This window comes from Vicugna pacos, chromosome 16, assembly GCF_048564905.1.
Source record: "Vicugna pacos chromosome 16, VicPac4, whole genome shotgun sequence".
NCBI lineage: Eukaryota > Metazoa > Chordata > Mammalia > Artiodactyla > Camelidae > Vicugna > Vicugna pacos.
In genome coordinates this window covers 43,571,149-43,593,665 of record NC_133002.1, presented here as the reverse complement: position 1 = coordinate 43,593,665, position 22,517 = coordinate 43,571,149, and the positions used below count along the sequence as shown (strand labels likewise).

General features: G+C 51.1%; 1 protein-coding gene and 1 long non-coding RNA gene across 6 annotated transcripts in view; both read left to right on the top strand.

The window, feature by feature from the left end:
• The window catches only part of RPH3AL (rabphilin 3A like (without C2 domains)), a 123,511-nt gene extending 120,352 nt beyond the window's left edge, over positions 1-3,159 (top strand). For all 5 annotated transcript variants that reach the window (XM_072939068.1, XM_072939064.1, XM_015248046.3 and 2 more), the window contains 2 exons: positions 155-301; positions 2,016-3,159. In XM_072939068.1, the coding sequence (XP_072795169.1) occupies positions 155-301; positions 2,016-2,050 (182 nt within the window). In that variant the 3' untranslated portion in view covers positions 2,051-3,159. The remainder of the gene's footprint in view (positions 1-154; positions 302-2,015) is intronic.
• Positions 3,160-6,070: 2,911 nt separating this feature from the next.
• LOC140686144 (uncharacterized) lies at positions 6,071-9,479 on the top strand. Its single transcript, XR_012059703.1, has 3 exons — positions 6,071-6,227; positions 7,359-7,586; positions 9,300-9,479. It is a non-coding gene; the product is annotated as an uncharacterized lncRNA (long non-coding RNA).
• Positions 9,480-22,517: the final 13,038 nt, after the last annotated feature.

Here is a 22,517-nt window from a genome sequence, read left to right as displayed (position 1 = left end):
GCTCCCAGGGGAAGGGGCTCTGGCTCCGGAGACACATGTCACGATTCCAAATGAGGAGATTTTAGCTCAGCTCCTTGTCAGGCTGAGATCATCCCTGTCTCAGTTCAAGGACCGAAAGGACCGAGCCCTGAGCCATTCACGTGGTCTCTTGCAGGTGGCAGCATGGAGTCACCCAAGATGGGACCCACCCGCCCGCCCAGCCACCTCTCTGGGAGCCAGAGCAGCCTGACCAGCGAGGCTGGGACAGGCTCTGCAGACCCGCAGTGGAGCACCCAGCCCTGGCCAGACCCAAAGGGCCCCGGTGAGTACCACCCCGCTTCTTCCAACCCACCCATCTCCTCTCCGTCTGCTCTCCTCCGCCCCCATCAGTGCTTCAGAGCTGGAGAGGCGAGGTGATGTTTTCAGTCCTCTGTGTTTACTGAGTATTGTGCTGGGTGCTAGGGGAACAGAGGTGAGCCGGACCCCATCCCTGCCCACAGTGAACAGAGACAGGGACCCACAATAATAATGGTGACCATTCCTCTCCATTCTCAGTAACTGGAACAACAGTCGTTATGTGCCCTACTTAATAAAATGTATCACCTTTCATAGTATCTCCATGAAGCTGAAGTAACTCTGTTTTGAGAGCACCTACTGTATGCGCCCAGCCTGGGTCAGGTGCAGTGGGGGACAGTCCTTAACCTCCAGAAACCTACCAAGTCAGCTCACCCAAAACAGCCCAGGCCAGTGCAGGACAAATCCTAAGAGGGAGAATTCAGGACCCTGGAGCTGGCAGCACGGAGCCCTTGCACCTCTAAGGTCAGCTTTCATTCTCTTGGCCAAGCACACAGGAGGCTTATCATCCCCATTTGATGGGTGTGGAAGCCCAGGGCAAGAACCCCAGCTGCCCCCTGCCCCGGCCAGCCTAGGATCATCATGCAGCTGAGGGGCAGGGGGTCCTCACACTCAAGCTGGAGAAAATTGTGCAGGTGCACATTTGGCCCCTAATCTCCTTTAAGAAAGAAGCTCCAGCTGGAGTTAGTGCCTCTCCAACCAGAGGACCCACAGACACACACTGCTGATCCCCCAGCCTACATGGACAGGGTGGCTGCAGGAACCTGTGTGCCTGGCACCACCCACTGGGAAACCACGCAGGGGCTCTTGTCCCCTGCCCCTTTCCCCTCCTCCCTCATTCCCCGCCTCAATGGTTCCCAGGAAGAGAAGCTGTAGGTCATGAGAGAGACCAACACAGATGTGATGGTGGGTAGGCAGGTCTCAGGGAGAGGGAGGCACCATGGGCGTTGCCTGGAGCAGACCCTCTCCCCTCCCTCCTGCCTCCTGAAATCCTCCACTGAGGGCAGTTTGAAATCCACCAGTTTCAAGTTCTAGTCCCAGCCCTGCCACCCATCCCCGTGTGAATGTGGGCAAACTATCAGGCAGAATCACAGGAAACTGCATTTTTGTAAATCAGAAATAAATCAACATTGGCAATTCCATATGATTCAACTTAATATTTGATCTCTCGGCGCCCAGTTCCATTATCACTAAAGTGGGGACCACATCGTGTCCCTCTTGGGGGCTTTGAGAGGGTAAGGTCCAGGGTCCACATGGAGCGCCTCCGTGAGCCAGTCTTCAGGAAATGTCCAGTAACAAATGGAGGAGGCCATATGGCCCAGCGCATAAAAAGGGTTCCAGGGCTTCAGTTGTTACTTGAAAGGGACTGGTCTGGAGGAAAGTTCTATGCTCCCATGTCCACTTGCTCCTCTGGCGTCCCAGGACCACCTCTGTTAAACAGGCAGGGTATTGATGGCCCCACTGGGCTGAGAAGACTTGCCTGCGGTGAGGTGACACAGCAAAGGCAGCCCCTCCAGGGTAGCCCCCGGCTTAGTTTCAGCCAGGGAAGCCGCTTCAGGTGTGGGCCATTCCAGCAAGGAGTCCACCTTCCCTGCATTTCATTCCCAAAGTTCCAGCTGTCACTGGGGAGGGACTCTACCTCTGCTCACCCTATAGTGGCCTTTTTTCTCTCTCCCTCAAAGGCAAAAGGCACACCTGGGCGAGTCCCCGCTGCTGACGTGGCCTCCGCCGGTCCCCTCCACCTGCCCCGGGCAGAGGCATGTTTGGTGCGTGGAGCAGACTTTCCAGTGGAAGAGCCTGAGAGGGAGAGAGAGAGGGAGCTGAGCCAGGCCCTCCCCAGCTCCTTCCCGACCAGTCCTGAAGGCCTGTGCCGGCCAGCCCTGCCCAGCGTGACCTCTGACTCAACATCCAGTGTTTTGGGGGCCGAGTCCGCTTTCCCCCACCCAGTGCCTTTCTGCACCCTTCTCTCTTGGGAACCCCCATCTCCCACCCCGACCCCAGCGACTCCACTCAGCCATGGCCTTTATTTATTGCCTTCCCCCCACCCCTAGGCCACCCCTAGGCCACCCCTGTGTTCATTTTCAGTTTGCTGTCCTCTTGGCTGCACTGGAAGGGCCTTCGGAACCACTGTGTGGGGCCTTCCCATGTGCACTGCAGTTCCTGAGGGTGCCAGGCAGGGCCTTCTCCATAGTTGTATTAATGGAGGAAGACATCCTACCCTGAGCAGTACCTGTCACAGCTGAACGTGGCCCCCAGAGAGGAGCCAGGAGCAGGTGGGATGAGAGGTCCACCCACCCGTCCCTCCCCCTGCAGCTCCTGGTGTGGAGCAACCTTCTCCCTCTTTGCTCAGGAGCTGCTGCTAAGCCTGGCTGGCTGGTAGGTTTCTTGGAAGGCCTCCTTGGCCTCCCCTGGCTTTGCTCAGCCTCTCGCCAGCTGGTGGAGCTGGGAAGGGTTCTGGTGAACTCTGTGAATTCGCTCACTGGAAAGCAGCCTTCAGCTGAGTCCCCTGCTGGGGCGTGAACCTCCCTAAGCCGTTAATTCACTCCTCTTCAAAAAATACTTAATAAGTGTGGGCAGATGCTTCTGGAAAACCCTTTCCCTGAGGAGAGAGAATGTGTGTTTATGTGTGTGTGGTGCCCACACCCTCCCATCCTTCCTGCCCGCCCCCCCATTCCTGGTCCTCGAAGGGCCTTCCTCTCCAGGCCCTTAGGCCCCCACCGTTAGCTCTTTTACCTTTGTCACTGGCAGACAGTAGGAAACCTCACTGTTTCCCTGCGACAAGTTATGCTTCAGAATATAAACAATAAAGATTAGAATTTGCATTGAGCCAGTGTGTTGATCAGAAGGCCACAATCGCTTGTGTTTCTGAGAGCCTTCAGTAGAGAAGTGTATGGGGGAAATATGGTACACCGATTGCTGGAACACTTGCCCAGCCGCAGGAAAAGGAATGAGCTTGATCTGCGTGTTAGAAGGGCTCACAAAGCCAATGCTGAATGGAAAAATTGAGGCCACCTGTGTTAAAGGGAAAGTTAAGTGTGCGTACAAATAATCGAAATGACTTATACACACGTGTAGGCACATGTGTAACAACGGACAAGGACACCTGGTGAAACATGACGACTGAACGCATCTGTATTTCCTCTGCCTCCCAGACCCCACCAAAACGACACAAAGGAGCAAAAATGGCATGAGCTACAAAGGCAGAAGGAATAGGAGAGGCGATGGCAGCAGGGAAGAGAGGTCCGAAGACTTTGGAAGATGGAAGAGCATCACTTGTTTAGTGCCAGCTTCCCGCGCTCCCCAAAGTGTCTACAAGAGGGAGAGCCAGCCATTAACAAGCCCATTCGCTCTGCGGAATCCCCCAGATGCTCAGAACGTGGAGCGACCGGGTTATGCCTAAGGCGGAAGCTCAGGATGGGTGTGAAAATAGTATCGGTTGGAATAAGTGCCACCCAAGCCTCGTCTCCCAGCCCAGATGGCTCGTAACGGCCCTTCTCTCCCTCTGGTAGAAGACGCGTTTACAGCTGGCCAAGGTTGAGCTAGAAGGATTGGGATTGGGAACCCTAAGCCCAACCAAAAGCTGAGGTGAAGTGATAGTTAATGGGGAGACCCTTAGCCCCTTCATCTGCTCACAGGTGGCTCTGTTCCCATCCAGCCCCTCCCCTGCCCCCACGGCAGGACATTATTGCCCAGTCACCATCGTGAGGCCCCCATTCCCAAGCCTCTCCCGGGTGTGCAGAGCTTCCTGTCAGCTTTGCCGTGTTGCACTCATAGTTAACCAAAACCAATGGCTGAAGACACAGTGACCCGAGCACACAGAAGAAAGGGGTCAGAGAACAATCCTCTGAAGATTTTGCCCATGAAACAGGAAGAAAAGAATGTTATTTTTCAAAAGGCACTGTTAAAGCTCTTGAAAATTAAAAGATAAATATATAATAGCACATTAGAAGGGGTGGAAGATGTGAGAAAATCTCCCAGAAGATGAAACACCAAAACAAAGAAATGTAAAAGTAGGAAGAAGAAGTCAAGCCATTCGGACAACCAAAAGGTCAGATCCATCCACGCAGAAGGTCTCACCTCCAACTAATAGGAATTTCAAACTAAGAAAGAGAAAATAGAGGAGAGAAAACTGTGGAAGAAATGACACAAGAATATCTCCTAGGACTGAAGGAAACACTCTTTTGTAGAGAAAGAACTCACCACGTGCCGCGCACAGTGATGTAAAACCATAGCCATGTGGACGGCTGCCACCATTGTGAGTTGCCGTGTGGCAATACCTGGCCCGCAGCCGCAGTGTAGTACCTGTCACGTGAAGTCTTGCTAAAATGGACTCTCACTCCCTAGGTCTGGGCCGGGGGCTGAGCGTGTATGTCTGTCCGGCTCCCAGCTGATGCTGCTGGCTGGAGGACCACACTCTGAGGCACCCTGGTCCAGGGCAGTGGCTGTCACCACTGGCAGCTCTTTGGAATCACTTGGCAAGCTTTATAAGCACTCACACTGGACGCGCCCCCCAGATGTGCCCCCAGAGATTCTGGTTTAGTCAGTGTGGGGCCCAGCCTTGACATCAGGATGACTCCATGTGCTGGCAGGACCGAAACTCTTCTATGTGGGTTCCAGAAGACATGCACGGGATGTTTAGAGCAGCACTTTTTATTAGCTGAAAACTGGAAACAACCTAAATACCACGCTGAGCAAAGGAACAGATGGCAGAAAAAAATAAGTACGTTATGACACTGTCTACACAGAGATTTTTAAACATGCAAAAATGTTATATATTAACATATATTTTATGCAGTGGAAGAATAAAGAAATGCATAGGAAGGATAAACAACAGATTTCAAGACACATCTTGAGAAGAAGAGGCATTAGGAGGGGTTTTTATTGGTAGTGTTTTCTTAGTCTCGGTGATGGATGGGTGGATTTGTAATATAATATTTCATTATATGTTATATTTGTATTATTTTTGTATGTCTGAAATCTTTCAGAATAAAAAAAAAATAGAGAACCATAGGAAGCCTTATCATGAAATTTCAGGACACCAGGGGAAAAAAAATCCTAAAGAAAAAAAATCCTAAAAACTTAGAGAAAAAAAATTTAAAGCAGGTCATACACCAAGGGTCAGGCATTAAAATGGCTTTGAAATTCTCAAAGCAGATTTTGAAGCCAGAACATGATGAAACAGTAGCTTTTGGATTCTGACAGGAAATTATTTTTAATCTGGATTTATATCCACCCAGATCTCAATGATGGTAGAATGAAGATATTTTCAGATTTGAGTTGTTGGGGTTTTTTTCCTTAATTTACCTCCCATACATTCTTTCTCAGGCAGCTACTACAGGATGTGCTCCAGCCAAACAACGGAGAATACCAGGAAAGAGGATATGGGGGAAACAGGAAACTGGAGATCTGACACAGGAGAGGGGCAAAGAGAGTCCCCAGAATGATGGCAGTGGCTGTGTGGCTGGACCAGAGGCAAAGGGCAGCCAGCCCAGACTGGAGGATGAGGACAGAGGAGATACACAAGAATGTACAAAAGGATAAGAAGCATACATGTGTTGGGGAGATTGTCTATGATCTCATGATATTTTACAATATACCAGGACATATATAATAATATATAAAACTGCAGAATCAAGAAATAGAATCAGCATGAGATTTCAATACAAAGGTAAACACCAGCAGAAGCAGCTAAGAGTTCTAAGTGTTGCCTAGAGACAGACTTGAGAGGGGAGCAGGGGATTGCTGCCCTGTGTTATAAACTTTGTAGGACAGTTTTTAAACTTTACACTGTATTACATTTCTAACAGTGGAATTTTTAATGGGAAAATACATATCAAACAGGATAAACCCACAGAGTGAAGGTGAGAGCCCTGAGGCCGAAGCACTTAAGTAAGGTAAGGAGGTGTTGAGGACTTGCCTAGCAGGGAAAATACAGCCCCCGGGGTCCCTATATCCAAATATCCAGCCTGTAAGGGGCTGTTGCCTCTGCCTCCCGGCTCTCGGATACCTCAGTGCTGGGACAAACAGCCCCTTAACCCCTCAGACCTGATGCAGCACAAGCCACCACACTCAGCTCCCACCAGAACCCTGTGCCTGGACCAAACCCAGTCCAGGAGAGGGACCCAATCCCTGCAGCCCCCTGTGAGTCCCAGATGTGTTTCCTAGAGATGCGTCACAGGGTTGATGGGGTTCTCAAGCAGTTTTATCACGAGTTCACCCCGGAAGCCCTCAGCTTTAAGGCAGAAATGGGACACAGATCTCCCTACCGGGCTCTGGTTGCTGCCAGGAGTCAAGGGTACTTTTTGGGCTGGTCTGGGAATCAAGAAATCCTTCCTTTACAGAAATGCTTTCTGAGTCTCAAGCAACCAACTTATAAATTAACTTCGGGACCTGAGACTCTCCTGGCTAGGAGTGGAGGGTGTTCTGTGTCTTCTGTAAAAATCAGGGAGCAAAGAAATGACTTGATTTGTCCCAAAACCAGATAACCAAGTAGTCCCTCAAAGAGGCCACAGGGGGAAAGCTCAGGAACTTTGGACACCTGGGTTCGAATCCCAGCTCCACTTCTTAGTACCTGAAATTATGGGTAATCCTCTGTCACAGCTTCCTCATCTGTAAAATGGGGATAATACCTTCACAGGATCCTGGTGGAAGTTAAAAACCTGAAAGCCCATGGAAAACTCCTACCACTGCTGTTAGCTATGACTCCCATAGAATTCAGATGTGGCACTTGCCTCAGGAGTTGTTCAGGGATGTAAGGAGGTAAGTGCATGGAGCCTGAGGCACAGAGATGGTCATGCTCTTCCCTTCGGGGAATGATGACTGGGCAACATTGACTGGGCAGCATTTGGGGTGCCAAGTGCAGTGGTAGTGGCTGAGGTTCGGTAGTAGACAGAACAGACGTCGTCTCCACCCTCCTGCGGCATCGGAATCACCCAGTGGCCTTGTTAAAACACAGATCCCTGGACCCCACTGCAGAGCTTCTGGCTCAGAGGTCCAGGACGGGGCTGAGGACATGTGTTTTCAAGTTCCCAGGTGATGCTGATGCTCCTCGTTGGGAGGCCAACTTGGAAAACCTCAGCCCTGGTGGAACCAGTTGATCTATGTCTCCTTGGACTGACACCCCCAAACCAACCCAGGCAGAAGAAGACAAGCCTGGGACTGAGCCCTGCTGCCTCATCCCACCCCCTCAACAGAGATGCCGCCCCCAGCTGTTCCTTAGCCTTGGAGGAAAAGAGCATTCACAGCCCCAGCAGGTGAGAGTCATATCCACCCACAAAGGTGGGGGCTGGCATCTTCCCCAAACAAGAAAACGCCCACTTTCTGGTGTCGCATCCCTTGGTTCCCAGAAGCCTGCAATCTCTACCTCTGCCTGTTCCTGCCTCTCCAGTGAACTGTCTGCTGCATGCTCTGCCCCAGAGCCGGAGTGCAGCAGGCAGCAGAGAGGAGAGCTGCCAGGCTGAAGGCTCATCAAGGACTCCAGGCAGTGCCCTCCCTCCCGTCCCTCACCGCCCCCGCCTCCTCACACAACTTTGTTTGCTGACAACAAACAGAGCCCTCAGTTCCACTGAGCCAGGCCAGGGAAGCCAAAGCATTTTGCTGAGTCATAACCATCATGGCCACCATCTATTGAGTCAGGCACCTGCTTTGAGATGTAGAGATGCTCACCCCACTATAAGGCAGATACTTTCGATGTTCCCATTTTACAGAAAAGGAAACTGAGGCCCAGGGAGGTCAAGAGAGACTGTATTTGAATGCAGAGCAGTCGGATATGGATGCCAAAGACCACGCTCAGTGCAGTGGAGGCAAGGGGGCATTGCTAGTGAGAACAAGTCAGGAGAGGAAGCTGGGTGCAGGCAGAGAAGGGCACAGGTTGAAACTTTTAGATGAATAGGGTAAAATCAGCCCCTTGTCCCGCTGGGGTGTTCTCCCACTGCTAATGTAACAAATGAGAATAGCCCTCAATGGCTGCACAGAGATTTTGCCCCCATGTCGGACACTGTCTCCTGCCCCTGGCCCACATGGCGGAGAATATCTCGTGCTCTTGGGAGTCTGCCCAGGGTAGGTTCAGTGGAGTGGCTGTCTTTTCAGGCCACATATAGGCAGGTGCATTTGGCTTAAGAGGGTTTCCAGGAGCTTCCATCAATCAAGTAGCCTCTTAACACCTTTGGAGTCAGAGCCTGTCTCTGGACTGACCTGCACCTCCTCCCAGGGCTGTGGGGGCCACCCCTGAACATGACCCCTGAACTCCAGAACAGGGAAACTGCAGCTCCACAGTCCCCACCCCCCGTCCATCTCCACTGTCAACCCTACACGACTGTCTTGTCTTCCACACCACCTGCCCATCTTTCCTTTGTTTTTTTTCTTTTTTTTTTTTTGTTGTGGTAAAATGCATATAACATAAATTTACCATTTTAACCATTTTTAAGTGTAGAGCTTGTACATTCACATTCTTGCGCAGCCATCACCACCGTTATCTCCAGAACTTTTTCATCCTCCCAGAGTGAACTCTGTGCCTGTTGAACACTAACTCCCCATTCTTCCCTCCTGCACCCCCTGGCACCCCCATTCTACCTTCTGTCTCTATGAACTTGACTACTCTAGGTACTGCTTACAAGTGGAATCATATAGTATTTGTTCTTTTGTGTCTGGTTTATTTCACTTAGCTTAGTATTTTCAAGATCTATCCATATTGCAGTCTGTGTCAGAATTTCTATCCATTTTATGGCCAAATAATATTCCATTGGCTAGAAGTATGACATGGTTTATCCATTCATCTGTTGATGGACATTTGAGCACTTTCCACCTTCTGGCTATTGTGAATAATGCTGCTGAGAACATTGATGTACAAGTATCTGTTTGAGACCCTGCTTTTAATCCTTTGGGGTGTCTCCCCAGAAGTGAGATTGCTGGATTATGTGGTAGTTCTAACACTTAACTTTTTGAGGAATCACTATTGTTTTCCACAGCAGCTTCACCATCTCCCATCCCCACCAGCAGCGCACAAGACTCGACGTTTCCTTCTAAAGCAGGATGCTGTCCTCCTGCGTCTCTCTGCCCCCTGTGGCTCATGGCAAGGGGAACAGCAGTCACCCAGAGACCTCGGCTTCTCCCTCAATGGCTGGAACCCCACCGGCCTCAGTGCCAGCCTCCCGGGCCCGTGCACAATCTGTGTGGTCACGCAGGACCCCGAGCTCAGTTTAATGCTCTGCTGTTGCTTCTTGAAATTCTCAATAATGTTGGACAAAGGGCCCCACATTTTCATTTTGCACTGGGCCCTGCTGATTATGTAGCTGGTCCTGGCTGTTCCTTCTGGGCACAGACTGTGTAAGTGTATGGCCAGATCCATAGTCAAGGCCGGACGGTGGTGGGGAGTGGTCCTCACGCTCTCTGCTGAGGCGCTGCCGGGGAACACCGGTCATCGTGGCCCTGCTGCCAGCCCATCTGTGAGACAGGAGAGCTGAACTAAATAGAGAGTTTTCTAAATGTGTCCCCAGAGGTCTCTGCGGGGGTAGTCCCAGGAGGTAGTTTGGGACCCATACCCACCCCTACTGCCGACATAGGGGCATCAGGGGGCTGGGTGAAGGGCCCCACTGCAGGAGGGGTGCCCCAGGCACCACACACACACACACACACACGCATGCAGACACACAGGCACAGAAAGATCCAACTGTTTATAAAACATGTGTGACCAGTCAGTTCAAATTGCTCATCTGAGGATCTTCTGCACACGGGAGGGATGAGACTAAAGGAAAACCTGGCACTGGCCTTGCCCAGACCATGTCGGGAGAGGGACCCTGCCGGGCAGACATTGGCAGAGCCCTGGGCAAGGCTGTTCCCTGCGGAGAAGGGCCTCAGTGCTCCAGTTTCCTCATCCCTGTCCCTTCCCCAGCAGCTGACTTGCAGATGTCCGGGACTCTGGCCTGCACACGCCCAGCCCCACCCCCAGGCTGCCTGGTGCAGAAAGCCAGGGAGAGCATGGTGGCCCCATCAGTACTGGGAGAGGGGGAGAAAAGAGGGGGTGGGGGCTGGAAGAACCCAGGGAGACCCAGACAAGCTGCCGTGCGGCAGGCAGCACCGAGACAGGCGGAGCTCTGAGCTCTTTGATGCAGACCCCAGGATGTCTGCAGCTTCTTCAGTGCCAATTACTGGAGAAATAATTCAGCGTGCTCACCCCCTGCCTCTCAGCAGACACTCTTTGGGGACATTTTAAATCTGACTGTACCTACTGAGCAGCTGACAAATGAGGCCTCTCCCTACCCCCGTCCCTCCTTCCAGACTGCCGTCTCCTCCGCCCCTCTACCCAGGCTCTTTAATGGGGAAAAGGGAACATAAACCTGGGTGTTGTCATCCCTGCCCCCAAAGCAGGGTCTGCTGGGATCAGGGCCCTGCACCTGCAGCTGAGCAGAGTTCCCTGGAGTCCGTTCCCCCACTCCCACCCCCACCCCTGGCTCCTTAAAGGCATGGTTATGTCTTATTCATCTCTAAGTCCCTGGTTAGCTGTCAAGAAATACTGCTGGGCGGAGAGATGGGTAAGCGGGAAGGTGGATAAGTGGGCGGACAGGGTGGATGGAGGGAGGGAGGGAAAGATGGAGGTATAGGGGGAGGGAGGGAGGCAGGGAGAGGTAGATGGAGGGAGGAATGGACAGATGGAGTGCTGGGCAGATGGATGGAAAGATAAGTGAAGGTTTATTATGTGTGGACCATGTATTGAAAGATATATGAGAGGATGGACAAAAGGATGGACTGCTGTCCTGAGGGAGGATGGATGGACACACACAAGTCCAGGCCCATCTGTTCCCCATCCCTAGGGAAAGGCCAGCAGGTCAGAAGCCTACACTTTCCCCAAACTGTGGGGTCCCCTGCCTGGGGCTCACTCGATTCCAAGCAGCTGATAGGCTCCCAGGGAAGAGCTGACATTGAGACAAACCCAGGCTGCTGAGGACCCAGTCCTCAGGTCCTCCATTGGTAACCTGCCTGGGCACCAGGCCAGCCTCCAGACCCCACAGCAGCTGCTGCCTGGGGGGCAGGGGTAACAAGTCTGGCTGCCCACCCAGTCCAGCTCCTGCTCCAGGCTGGGCCACTAGCCTGTCTCAGCAAACCCCCTACCAGAGTTTGCAGGATATCTCCTGCCCCTCCACCTTAAACCTCACAAACTCCACCCATCAAACCACTGCAACGTTCTTTGTACTAATAAAGCAACTGAAGTGGTTTTGCAGATGGGGATTAATAGGTTTATTTCACATATTAATTGCCCAACCCTAAATGCATATGCAGAGCAGCCGCTAAACTCATTCACACTGAAGTCTTTTAAAATAAATCACTCAAATATGCTGTGACACCCCACTCCTCACTGTCCTGACTCTACTGTCCCCAGATTATGTGAGTACAGATGGTCACCTTGCCATCATGAGCCTCGGTTTCCCTGTTCAATAAAAGGCTGAAAAGATACATGCACCCTAGTGTTCATAGCAGCACTATTTACAATAGCCAAGACATGGAAGCAACCTAAATGTCCATCAACAGATGACTAGATAAAGAAGTTGTGGTATATAAACACAGTGGAATACTACTCAACCATAAAAAAGGAATAAAATAATGCCATTTGCAGCAACATGGATGGACCTGGAGATCGTCATACTAAGTGAAGTAAGCAAGAAAGAGAAACAAAAATATCATATGCTATCACTTATATGTGGAACCCAAGAGGGAGAAAAGGACACAAATGAACTTATTTCCAAAACAGAGACAGATTCACAGACATAGAAGACAAACTTATGGTTACCGGGGGGGGGAGGAGGGGTGGGGAGGGATAAACTGGGACTTTGGGATTTGCAGATACTAACTACCATACATAAAATAGATAAACAATAAGGTCCTACTGTATAGCATAGGGAACTATATTCAGTACCTTGTAATGGCCTATAACGAAAAAGAATATGAAAAGGAATATATATATGAATCACTATGTTGTACACCAGAAATTAGCACAACATTGTAAATAGACTTCAGTAAAAAACAGTAAAAATAAAAGGTGGACCAGCTATGTTCCAGGGTCTTCTGGCCCTAAAGGAGGTGACTTCGGAGCATCTGTCCTAAACTCCGGGGTGAGAGCCAGCCTGGGCCCATGGGCCTCTCAAAGGTGTCATCTGTCAACTCGACAGCGGCAGCCAGACTGCAGGGTCTGAGGTGGGTGGGGCTCGGGGCTAGAACACCAGGACCAGCCTCTCTGAAGGAGCCAGGGGTGGGCGCCCTGCGCAACCAGGAACAGATCCCAGATGTGGCCTTTCCTACTCCGAGTGCCTTCCCAGTCTAAACAGATCATTCAACACAGTTCCATGTGCAACAACCGGCTATTATCTGAATGGTTGTCCCCACCAGACCTCTTGGGGAGGGAACTGTCTTTGTTTGGGAAAATACTTTTTAAGGCTGATTGGGGAGGATCCCGAGAACAACCAGGGGCCAAGACCACAAAAGAGATAGAAAGGGACAGGAATTTAGAGGAAGGAAAAGAGGTCAGAGAGTGAAGTCAGAGAAATGGGGCGAGGGGCGAGGCTGGGGATCCCTGAGTAGAGCTGCCACTGCCCCCAACATGGCCACATTTCCCCATAGCGGGTAGAACTGGCCTGTCTTGTTCCCTGTGATGCTGTTTGCATGGTGGTGCCGTAAGCCACTCCTACCCCACCCTACACACCCACGGTGTCGCCTGCACACCCAGACGCCATGTGGAGATGGATCTGGGGGAAGAAGGGGCTGGATTTCACATCTGAAGCCCCGTGGTCCAGAATCTTGGATCTGGAAATGATATCCACCCCACAACATGGAGTCAGCTTAGCCAAAGCGAGACCCCCAAGCCAGAGGCGATGCAAATGCTCCAGGATTTTGCAGAAATCTTAGCAAGGACTTCAGCCTTTCCCAGGATGCCCAAGTGGACTTTGAAGCCTCCTCTCCTGGATCTGAGGAGCACAGAGAAGACAGATGGGGTGACCACCCATCCCAGTGTCCCCACAATTCAGGGGTTTTCTGGGATGCAGGACTTTCAGTGCCAAAGCCAGAAAAGGTCCCAGGCTCCCTGGAAAGGGTCACTCATCCTAAACAACTGACATCTGGGTTGCAGGGACATGCTGGAAGCTAGACTAAACCCCTTACACACTTGAGTTCAGTTAGTCCTCACAACACTGGGAGGGGGACATATTCCTCCCATTTCACAGATGAGGAAACTGAGGCTGGGAGAGGTTACACCACTTGCACAAGATAACACAGCTAGCAAGTGTCAGAGCAAGGATTTGAAGCCCAGCCTCCTGCACTTAAGCCGTTTGCTCATCTACATGGTCCCTGAGGATCCTTAACTCGTTGAAAGTTGAAATGAGCATCCTCAAACAGCCTTATTCTGTGCCGTGGTCCAGGGCCTGGGTTTAGGAGTCTCCTAGTTTTCTGGAACCACTCCCCTTCCTGCCAAAGGCTTTGCCTTTCTTGGGCCCCCTGGTTGTGGGTCCCAGCCAGCTTCTGCCACTCCCACCCATCAGCCCAGCAGAGCCCTGTGGAACTCTATTGGAGTCGGAAGAACCCCGATCTTAATCAGCCCCCTCCCCACTGGGTTCCCTGCCCTGCCCTCCATCTGCTGGCAGACCTCCTTCATCCACTCCTAGGACAGGAAATAGTATTTCCCGCCCAGCCCTGGGATTTCCAGGCTGGGAATTCAAACAGCTCAGCATGGAATAGGCTCAAACAGAGTCAGCTAATGGAAATAACAAGATGATAAATTATTCCAAGGAAAGAGCGATTTTCCTTATACCCTGCTTGACTCAGAAAACACTGTGATCACAGTAGAAATTGGAGATGTCAGAGCTGGTATCTAGGGAAAGAGAAATGAAAGCATTCTGCTGGCCGCCATCAGGGCAGCCCCAGGGGTGAGAGAGAGTGTGAGGTCAATCCCAGGCCGGGCGCACAGCTGGCCCTGAGCAGGCGTGTCCTCCCTGGAAGACTTAGGCGGCAGGACCTGCCACCAGCTGGCTGAAGAGTCTAGGGACTCAAGGGCAGAACGCCCAGGCCCTGCAGTCAGACAAAGCTGTGTTCTCTTCCCAGCTCTGGCACCTGCTGGCTGTGTGATCTTAGGCAGGTGACTTAACCACTCTGAGACTCAGTCTCCTGGTAGTAACTGTAGTGAGGCTTACAAGAGATAATGTAAAACACTTGCTCTGATTGGTGCCTCGTGCATGACCAGGGCAATAAATGCCCTGACCCGCCCACTCTCTCTGGCTGCTCCCATGCCACATGATCAGTGGGAGACTCTGAGTGTAGCTCCAGCAGGGGCCGTCTGGGGCACCAGCCCGTGCCAAGAGACAGCTCCCCTAGGTAAGCTCCTGCCCCTGCACAGCACTGCTCATTCTGGGGGCCCCAGTCTGACCCCAGCCTCCCACCCAGCCCAGGCACTCACCCTATAGTGTTCCCCACTGCCTCTGAAGCTTCCAGACCACTGAAGTTTCTCCTTTCCCTCGTCTGTTTGTTTTTCATTTCAGTTTTATGCTTGCATTTTAGCCAATTTTGTGGAAACCTTTCTGACATGTATTAGGAAGGCCCCTTTTTTCCAGATCAACGTATAAGTGTATTGTAAGCTTTGCCGGACTACTCGGGGTGCTGTGGAAGGGAGGAGACCCCATGGCCCCCCGCACTACAGGGCCCCAGGGACTCGGGCTGCTGCCTTCCCCTAAATGCTCTTGTCAACAGACCAGCCCCAGATAGCCGTCCCAGCCTCCCTTCCAACCTTCCGCCCGCTGTCTCCAGGGACCCTGCCTTTGCCGTGAAAAGGAGACAATCTTTACCAAATCATTGTTCTCAATGTCTGTTAAGGCCGAAGCCTGGACTCCGAGTTGAACTCGGTTCTAAAGACTTTTTTTTTTTTAACTGTTCAGAGGCCTTTGATTCCTTCACTTCCCAGGAACTGGCTGAGTTCCCAGGTGGAAGTTGCCTTGAAGTTCGACTACTGAAGAAGATAAAAAGTTTTCCTCTGTTTTGTTCTTAACTCGATCCAAAGTTTGAGCTGGTAACATAAAGGTTTCAAACATCCTGGATAGGACTTCCTCAACTAGACTGTTTTGGCAAATACAAATATGAAACTGGCGAGGACAGATACAAAAGAAAGTCCTAACTCCAGGCTGAGGTGAACTGAGTGGTGGGGACCCCAAATAGGCCCAGACTCTAGGGGGTCCATAAACCAGAAAAAACCTTCCCCTAGATTTGGGGGCTGGCACGCAGCTGTTAACATTTTTATCTTGCTGAATAAAAATATAAAATCATAACCATCACATGAGATCACTTTCATTTCAGAAAAGAAGGGAAAAAGAATCAAGAAAAGCATCACCTCTTTTGAATGAAGGGAATTTAACTTTGTGAAAAAGTTATTACATTGTCCTCTGTTTTTCCCATTTTGCCAGTGCTGGGTAAAGACCTCATCACGAACCTGTCGGCATCCCTGCTTCTGTGAACCGCCAGGCGGGACCCAGGCTTGGGGGCTGGATGCCGGAACTCCTGGGTTCCAGGTTCAGGGCAGCCACCGTGCTGCCGCTTGGGCTGGGACTGGGTATCCTCCCAGTCCAGGGGGAGCAGACCCACAGCCCAGCCTTGTTAGCTGTAGGATCCCAGTACCTCAGTTTCTCCATCTTTAAAATGGCAGAAGCCACCACGTACACCTCATGGACCTGCTTTGAGGCCACGGGTCATGCTGCTCTGTGTCTGCTCTTTCCCCTTGCAGGTTTGTGTAGGTTCACGTGAGTCCCGGGACAGGAATAATCTTTAGGGACAGGAAGCATCTAGGCCAATGAGCAGAGACAGTGATTCAACTCCTGGCAACGCAGGAGTTGGGCTGGCCCTGTGGTTCCAGCAGCTCTGTGAAGTCCCTAGAGATCATGCCCAGCTCTGTTTCCCTGGAGCTGAGACTTTATTTAGCAAAGGCCCTCGCCGGCACTGGGACCAGAGGGGGCTATGGGAACGCTGGCCCGGTCCCCCCGCAGGGAGGGGCCCCGCCCCGATGGAGCATTTCCCAGGCCTGGACCCTGACAGAGGGGCCACCAAGGGACCCAGCAAGGCTGAACCCCCGACTCCCACCATACACACACACACACACACACACACACACACACACAGCCATTCTCTTCATTCTTAACACAAGGGACCCCTGAACAGTGACTCTGGTCAGGTGAGTGCCTGTGCCACTGAAAGAATTTAGAAGATGGTTCTGACATCTCTCTCCCTTTCTGCCCAGCCTCCCCCTCCTTTCTCTCCCTTTTACCCTTTTCTGTAATGAAGAGAAAAGCAGCAGAGGGGACCAGAAAAGGGGGGCCTGGGAGTCACACAGAACTGGGACGAAGACCCAGCTCTGCTGGTTCCCATCTCAGGGTTGCCGAGTGAGTCGCTTGGCCCCTCTGAGCCACAGTGTCTCATCCATAGGATGAACGTGTTCTTGGGACATAGCTCACAGCAGGCAAAATGCACGGATTCCGAGCAGCTAGGGAGCGGGACTGCTCTGCAGGCTCAGGGGTCAAGCGGCTGGGTTCCCGGTCTGTTCCATCAATTTCTAGCACAGGGACCTTGGGCTGTTTCTCACCCTCTCTGAACTCACCTTACAGAGGTGCTCCAAGGGTTAAATGAGTGATGTGCATAAAGCTCTTAGAACCCATGGCACATAGTAGGGGCTTTATAGGGGGCAGTTGTCAAAATGTGTATCAAAAAAGCACTTAGAGAAACAGAGAAAACAAGACAGCATTTAGACTTTTTATGGAGGGATGGAAATGTTCTAAAAACTGGACTGTGCTGATGGTTGCACAACTGTAAATTTTCTAAAAACCATTAAATCGTACACCTGAAACAGTGAATTTTATGATGTATAAATTATAGCTCAATAAAGATGTTTTTTGGGTAAAACATTTAGAGTCAGATGAAAAAGCAAGTTGCAGAATTATACATGCAGTATTGCTGCCTCTTGTGAAAAGTTTTAAACTAAATAAAACCGTATTTTTCTAATACAAGTACACATAGTAAAAATATCAAACAGAGCCTGGAATGGTATAGTGATGCCCGCTGGGTGGATGGGACTCAGGAAGGGAAATTTTTATCTGTAATGTTTTATTGTATTTATATACTTAAAGGACCAGGAAATCTAGACACTAGTCTAGGCAAAAAAAACCAAAGTATATAAAGGCAGGGGACATGTAGAATGAGAGAGACCCAGCATGGGTGGCTGAAGGATGGGGTGTGGTAACTTCCTATTTTGTGACCTCTGTGATGAAGTACTGGTGATTATGCTGGTGTTTGCTTTATAACTAGTCATTACACTGTGCATCTGCATTTTAGGCAATTTTCTATGTTAGAGTTCACATTTTTTTTAAGTTAAAACCTCTTTTTAAAAAAGATAAAAATTTTGGTGGATAGTGTTTTGGGGTTTGCTAAGTCAGCCTTTATACGCTTGGGTATTGAAATTCAGTATAATTAAAACAAAATAACCTGCCTTGCAGGATGGGGTGAAAGTTATATAAGGTAATTGTCGCACACTGAAGTGCCTGGGGGACAGCCAGGGGGAGATGGCCCTGGGGTCCCCTTGGCTGTCCCCAGTCCCCGCAGGAGCAGCTGGGCTGAAGCAGCCCCTCCACCTGCCCACCAGGCTCCCAGACGTCCAGAGCGCCAGGCAGACATTTGGTGGCAGAGCCTCAGACAAGCCCTCTGATTTACCAGGCTCTCCACGTCCCTGGCTGACAGATGACCCTCCGCTTCCCCCCCCTCCCCCTCTAGATGCTGCTGTCTCCAAGGCCACAGCCTTCCCAGGGCAGGAGCTTGTGCGGACAGGGAGGAGCCGCGCCAGGCGGGCTGGTGAGGCCTCTGCGGGCCTTCCCTCCCCACCCAGCTGCCCTGCCTGCAACCCCAAGGTTCTCCCCAACAGCCTCGGCTGGTGCTGATCGTCCCAGCTGCCAATATGCTTGATTCTCTCCTTCCACCATGGTGGATCAAGTGCTTGCCAGCCATGGGCTAGGCACTGTGCCAGGTCCCTGCCTCCAAAGAGCTGTCAGACAATAAACAAGAAACAGGACCTGAACACAGCTGCTTTGTTTGTGTTGTCAGGCCTCTTAGGAGATGGCTTTGAGCTGAGACCTAAAAGATGAGAATAAGCCCCCATCAGATGATGTGGTGCAAGGATATTTTGGAGCCGTTACTGGTTAGTGCAAAGGCCCTGAGGCAGACCCAGGCTTATATCTGCTGGCCCAGACAGGGGAGGGTAGGATGAAGGAAAGGAAATGGATTCCTTTTCAGGACTAAGTACCTTCTGACAAAGCCCTGTGGGAAGAGGTCAAAGTACAATCACCACCAGCGCAACCAGGGCCCAGGGCGCAGTCCCAGGAAAATCCCACTGACCTAACTGTCCTGAGCTGAAGCCTATGCCCAAAGGATCCCGAATGGCAGGAGAGGGTAGACCTACCCTCCTTGTCCCCCAGACAGATGCAGACACAGACCCACGAGCCCTAGCCCAGCCTCAGAGTTACTGAGCAACCTTGGGCAGGGCAGGTCACCTCTCTGGGCTTAGGTTTCCATGTTAACAAAGACTGGCCATGCTTGTGGAAGGCTGCCTGCCGTCCAGCTTCAGGACTCTAGGAGCAGGGGTGGTCCCCAGCCCCACTCTGGGCCTGCAGGCTGGGCTCCTGGCGGGGAATCCTGGGACTCTTCCCTGGGTGTTGGAGGCATACCAACTTTGAAAGCCACAAAGGCAGAGCAGTTCCTCCAGAAACTTGAACAAAATTCACAGAAAATGAGATAAGTGCTCTAACGTGGCCAGGAGGAAGGGGGAAGGGCATCGTGGGAGGAGTGCCCAGCCTCAGCAAGGAACAACACCTGAGCAGGGGTCAAGGGCAGCACGGGTGTGTGCCTTTGGGTCAAGGGGAGGTAGGGGAGGCGAGGGCAGCAGGCAGAGGTGTAGCGGCCAGGCTGGGCCGATGGGTGTGTCTGTGCATCAGGCTGGTGTTGGGAGGGGAGGCTGGATGAGCTGTGAGGACCTGTCACTGTCCTGGAGTCTTGGACTCTAAATTCAGACGCAGTAAATCACTCCACACATTTGCTCAGAAGGCAGGGGGAGCCCATGGGTGGGAGCCTCCAGGGAGAGTGTGAGTGTCAGCAGGGCCATCAGGCTTCCCTCTTCGCTCCAGAGGGCCCCGCTTCACACCCCGAGCTCAGCCAGGTCCACCACCAGCCGTCTTGCCTGGACCTCTTCCTCCCTCCTCCACCCCCTTTACTGACCAGACTCCCTCACCTCCATGATGCAGGACTGAGCCTGAATCTCTGCCTTCTGTGCTGGCCAGCCAGTCTCTGAGGACCCAGAGCTGAGGACACAGACCCAGCCGTGGGGCAGGGGAGGGGGACTGCCACGGATTCGGACACTGGGCTCTTCAAGGAGGGAAGGAGGTGAGCCCTAAGGCTTGGCCCTGAAGGAGTGTTGTCCCCTAGGCCACTGCCCTGTGAGGAAGGCACTGGCCCAGAGCTGGCAGACGCTGTGAGAATGCTAGGCAAGCCTCACCATGCTCGGCCCCCACCCCCAACACACCTGCCCAGGGCTGTGTTCTGTCACCCTCAGCCTCAGCGTGGGGCAAACTTGGCCTGGTGATGGGGGTTGAGGAGACAGTAATGTCACAGCCTGGAGGTGACAGGGCCTAACACATCAGCATACAGATTCGGGAGCCAAACTGCCTGGGCTCAAGTGTTAGTTCTGCCTCTTTCCAGTTATGAGCCCCCGGGCAACTGACTTAACCTCGTTTACTTAATGAAAACTATTTATTGTAATAATTATATGTTGATTTCAATGTATAATAGAGAAATATAACTAGCACATGAATTCCCTTCACAGATATTATGGGTAAGACAAAGCTAACCTGAGTATTTAAAGCATTCTTCAATGCAAGCTGATTTATAGTAAATAATAATGCCGGTCCCAGATGAGAAGCTGGTTTATGAGTGATGGAGGTTGGGGAATGCCAGGTTAGGGGGTCTCGCCTGCTTGGCAGTGCTTTGGGCTTTCGCTGGGGGCCTGGGACCACCCGAGGGCTTGGGCAGGTGGAGATGCAGGGACTAGCAGGCGGGAGAGTGGTCAGCAGCACAGGGGAGCCTGAAGGATGCTGCTCTGCCCCCTGGACCAGGACCCCCTGCTTGGCGTCTGATCCCCCTGCCTGCATTGTAGACGTGATTTAGGAAGTAGCACGGCCACAGGGCACAGCAGGGCCCAGGGTGTGGCCATGGGAAATGGCTGAAATGAAGCCATTGGAAAGGCAGTTGCCAGTTGAGGAGTACTGGACCAGGGCTGTTGTGTTGGTGGGCAAAGGCATCAGGGGCCATGAGAATGATGTGGAGGGGATGGTAGGTGTGTTGGTGGGGGCAGGGGCACAGCAGGTTGGTAAAGCCTCAAAGGGATATGGGGGAACTCCATCCCCAAGGGATAGGGATGGCCAGGGAGAGCAAGATGGTGGGAGAGGCCCAGGTCTTCAGATGTCTTATTTACATAGAAGCAGGGATCTGTCAGGCACAGGGACAGGGCTGAGAGGGAAGCAGCCGTGGAAGGAAGCATGGGGGTTGGGGAAACTCAGAGGTGCGTGGAGCACCCAGGCCACCACGTTGATGGGACCAGAGTCTTGGTGGGGAAGTAGGAAGTGCTTGGCCAAGGATGTGGCCTCAGGAGCTGGCACCTCTGCCTTCTGGGGGACTCTGGAAGTCACAGCTCCCCTATGGCAGAGATCCCTGCCTGCTGGACCTAGGTCCCGGCTCCCAGCTCCCACCAACCCCACTGTGGAGCCAGGATTAGGACTTGTCTCAGGGGCCAGAGATTCAGAGAGTGACAAATCATCATTATTTTTAAATGTTTTCATTGTAGAATAATCTTTTCCTTCTTTTTTATTGTGATTAGAAATCCACAACATAAAATTTACCATTTTAACCATTTCTAAGTACATGATTCAGTGGGTTAGGTACATCCACAGTGTTGTGCCCCCATCACCACCATCCATTCCCAGACCTTCTTCATCATCCCAAGAAGAAACTGTCCTCAGTAAATAATAAACCCCCATACCTCCTCCCCAAGCCTCTGGTAATCTCTAATCTACTCTGTCTCTATGAATTTGCCTATTCTAGGCTTTATTTTAATGGGTAATACATGTATGTAGTATAAATACACAGAACAGAACAATTTCCCTGTCCCCCAGTTCCTTTCACAGATGAAGCTTTATCAGTTTCCTATTTATTCTTCCAGAGGTATTTTATGCATATATAAAAATATTCATGTGTATATATCATTTTATTTATATACAAAGGAAACACTGTTTCATGCCTCTTCCTTTTTTTATTAAACAGTGTATCTGCAATGAAAAGATTTTTAGTGCATCAGAATATCAATGTATCTTCCATGTCAGTGCACTCAGAGCTGCCTTGCCCTTTTTAATGGCCACTGTAAAGGTGAATCATAGGGTATTTAACCTATCCCTTATTAATAGAAACGCTTCAATTTTCAATTTGCTACATTTATCCACTGCCAGTGTGTACCCACCCTTAGTGAGAAAAAAATGCAACAGCACCTTATTAGCAAGAAGAACAAATTTAACACAGTGAGATGCCCTTTCATACGAATCAGACCAGCAAAAATTCAGAAGTCAGATGACACCAAGGGTTGATGGGGAAGTGGAGGAAATGGAACTCTCAGACACAGCTGGTGGGAATGGACGTAGTCATAACCACATAGAGGGAGAATTTTGAAATTATCTGGTCAAGCTAAAGATACATATGTCCTTCAGCCCAGCAATTCCCTGTCCAGGAAGTTGCAAAGAAACTCTCCCATGTGGACCAGGAGACAGGGCTATCCATGGCAACAGGTTTACAAACCAAAGAGTGGGAATCGACCTAAATGGCCAACAATAGGGCAAAGGAGAAATAAATTGTGGTGTAGTCACAGGGTGGAATATTATACAGCAATGAAAACAAACGAACCATAGCTATGTGCATCAGCAGGAATAAATCTCATAAACAATGATAAGTGGAAAAATCAGTTGAATGAGGATATGTACAGTCTGATACCATTTATATGAAGTTTTAAAACATGCAAAACAGTACCATATATTGTTTATGAATGCATACATATTTAGTAATGTAAAAATGAATGCATGGAGTAA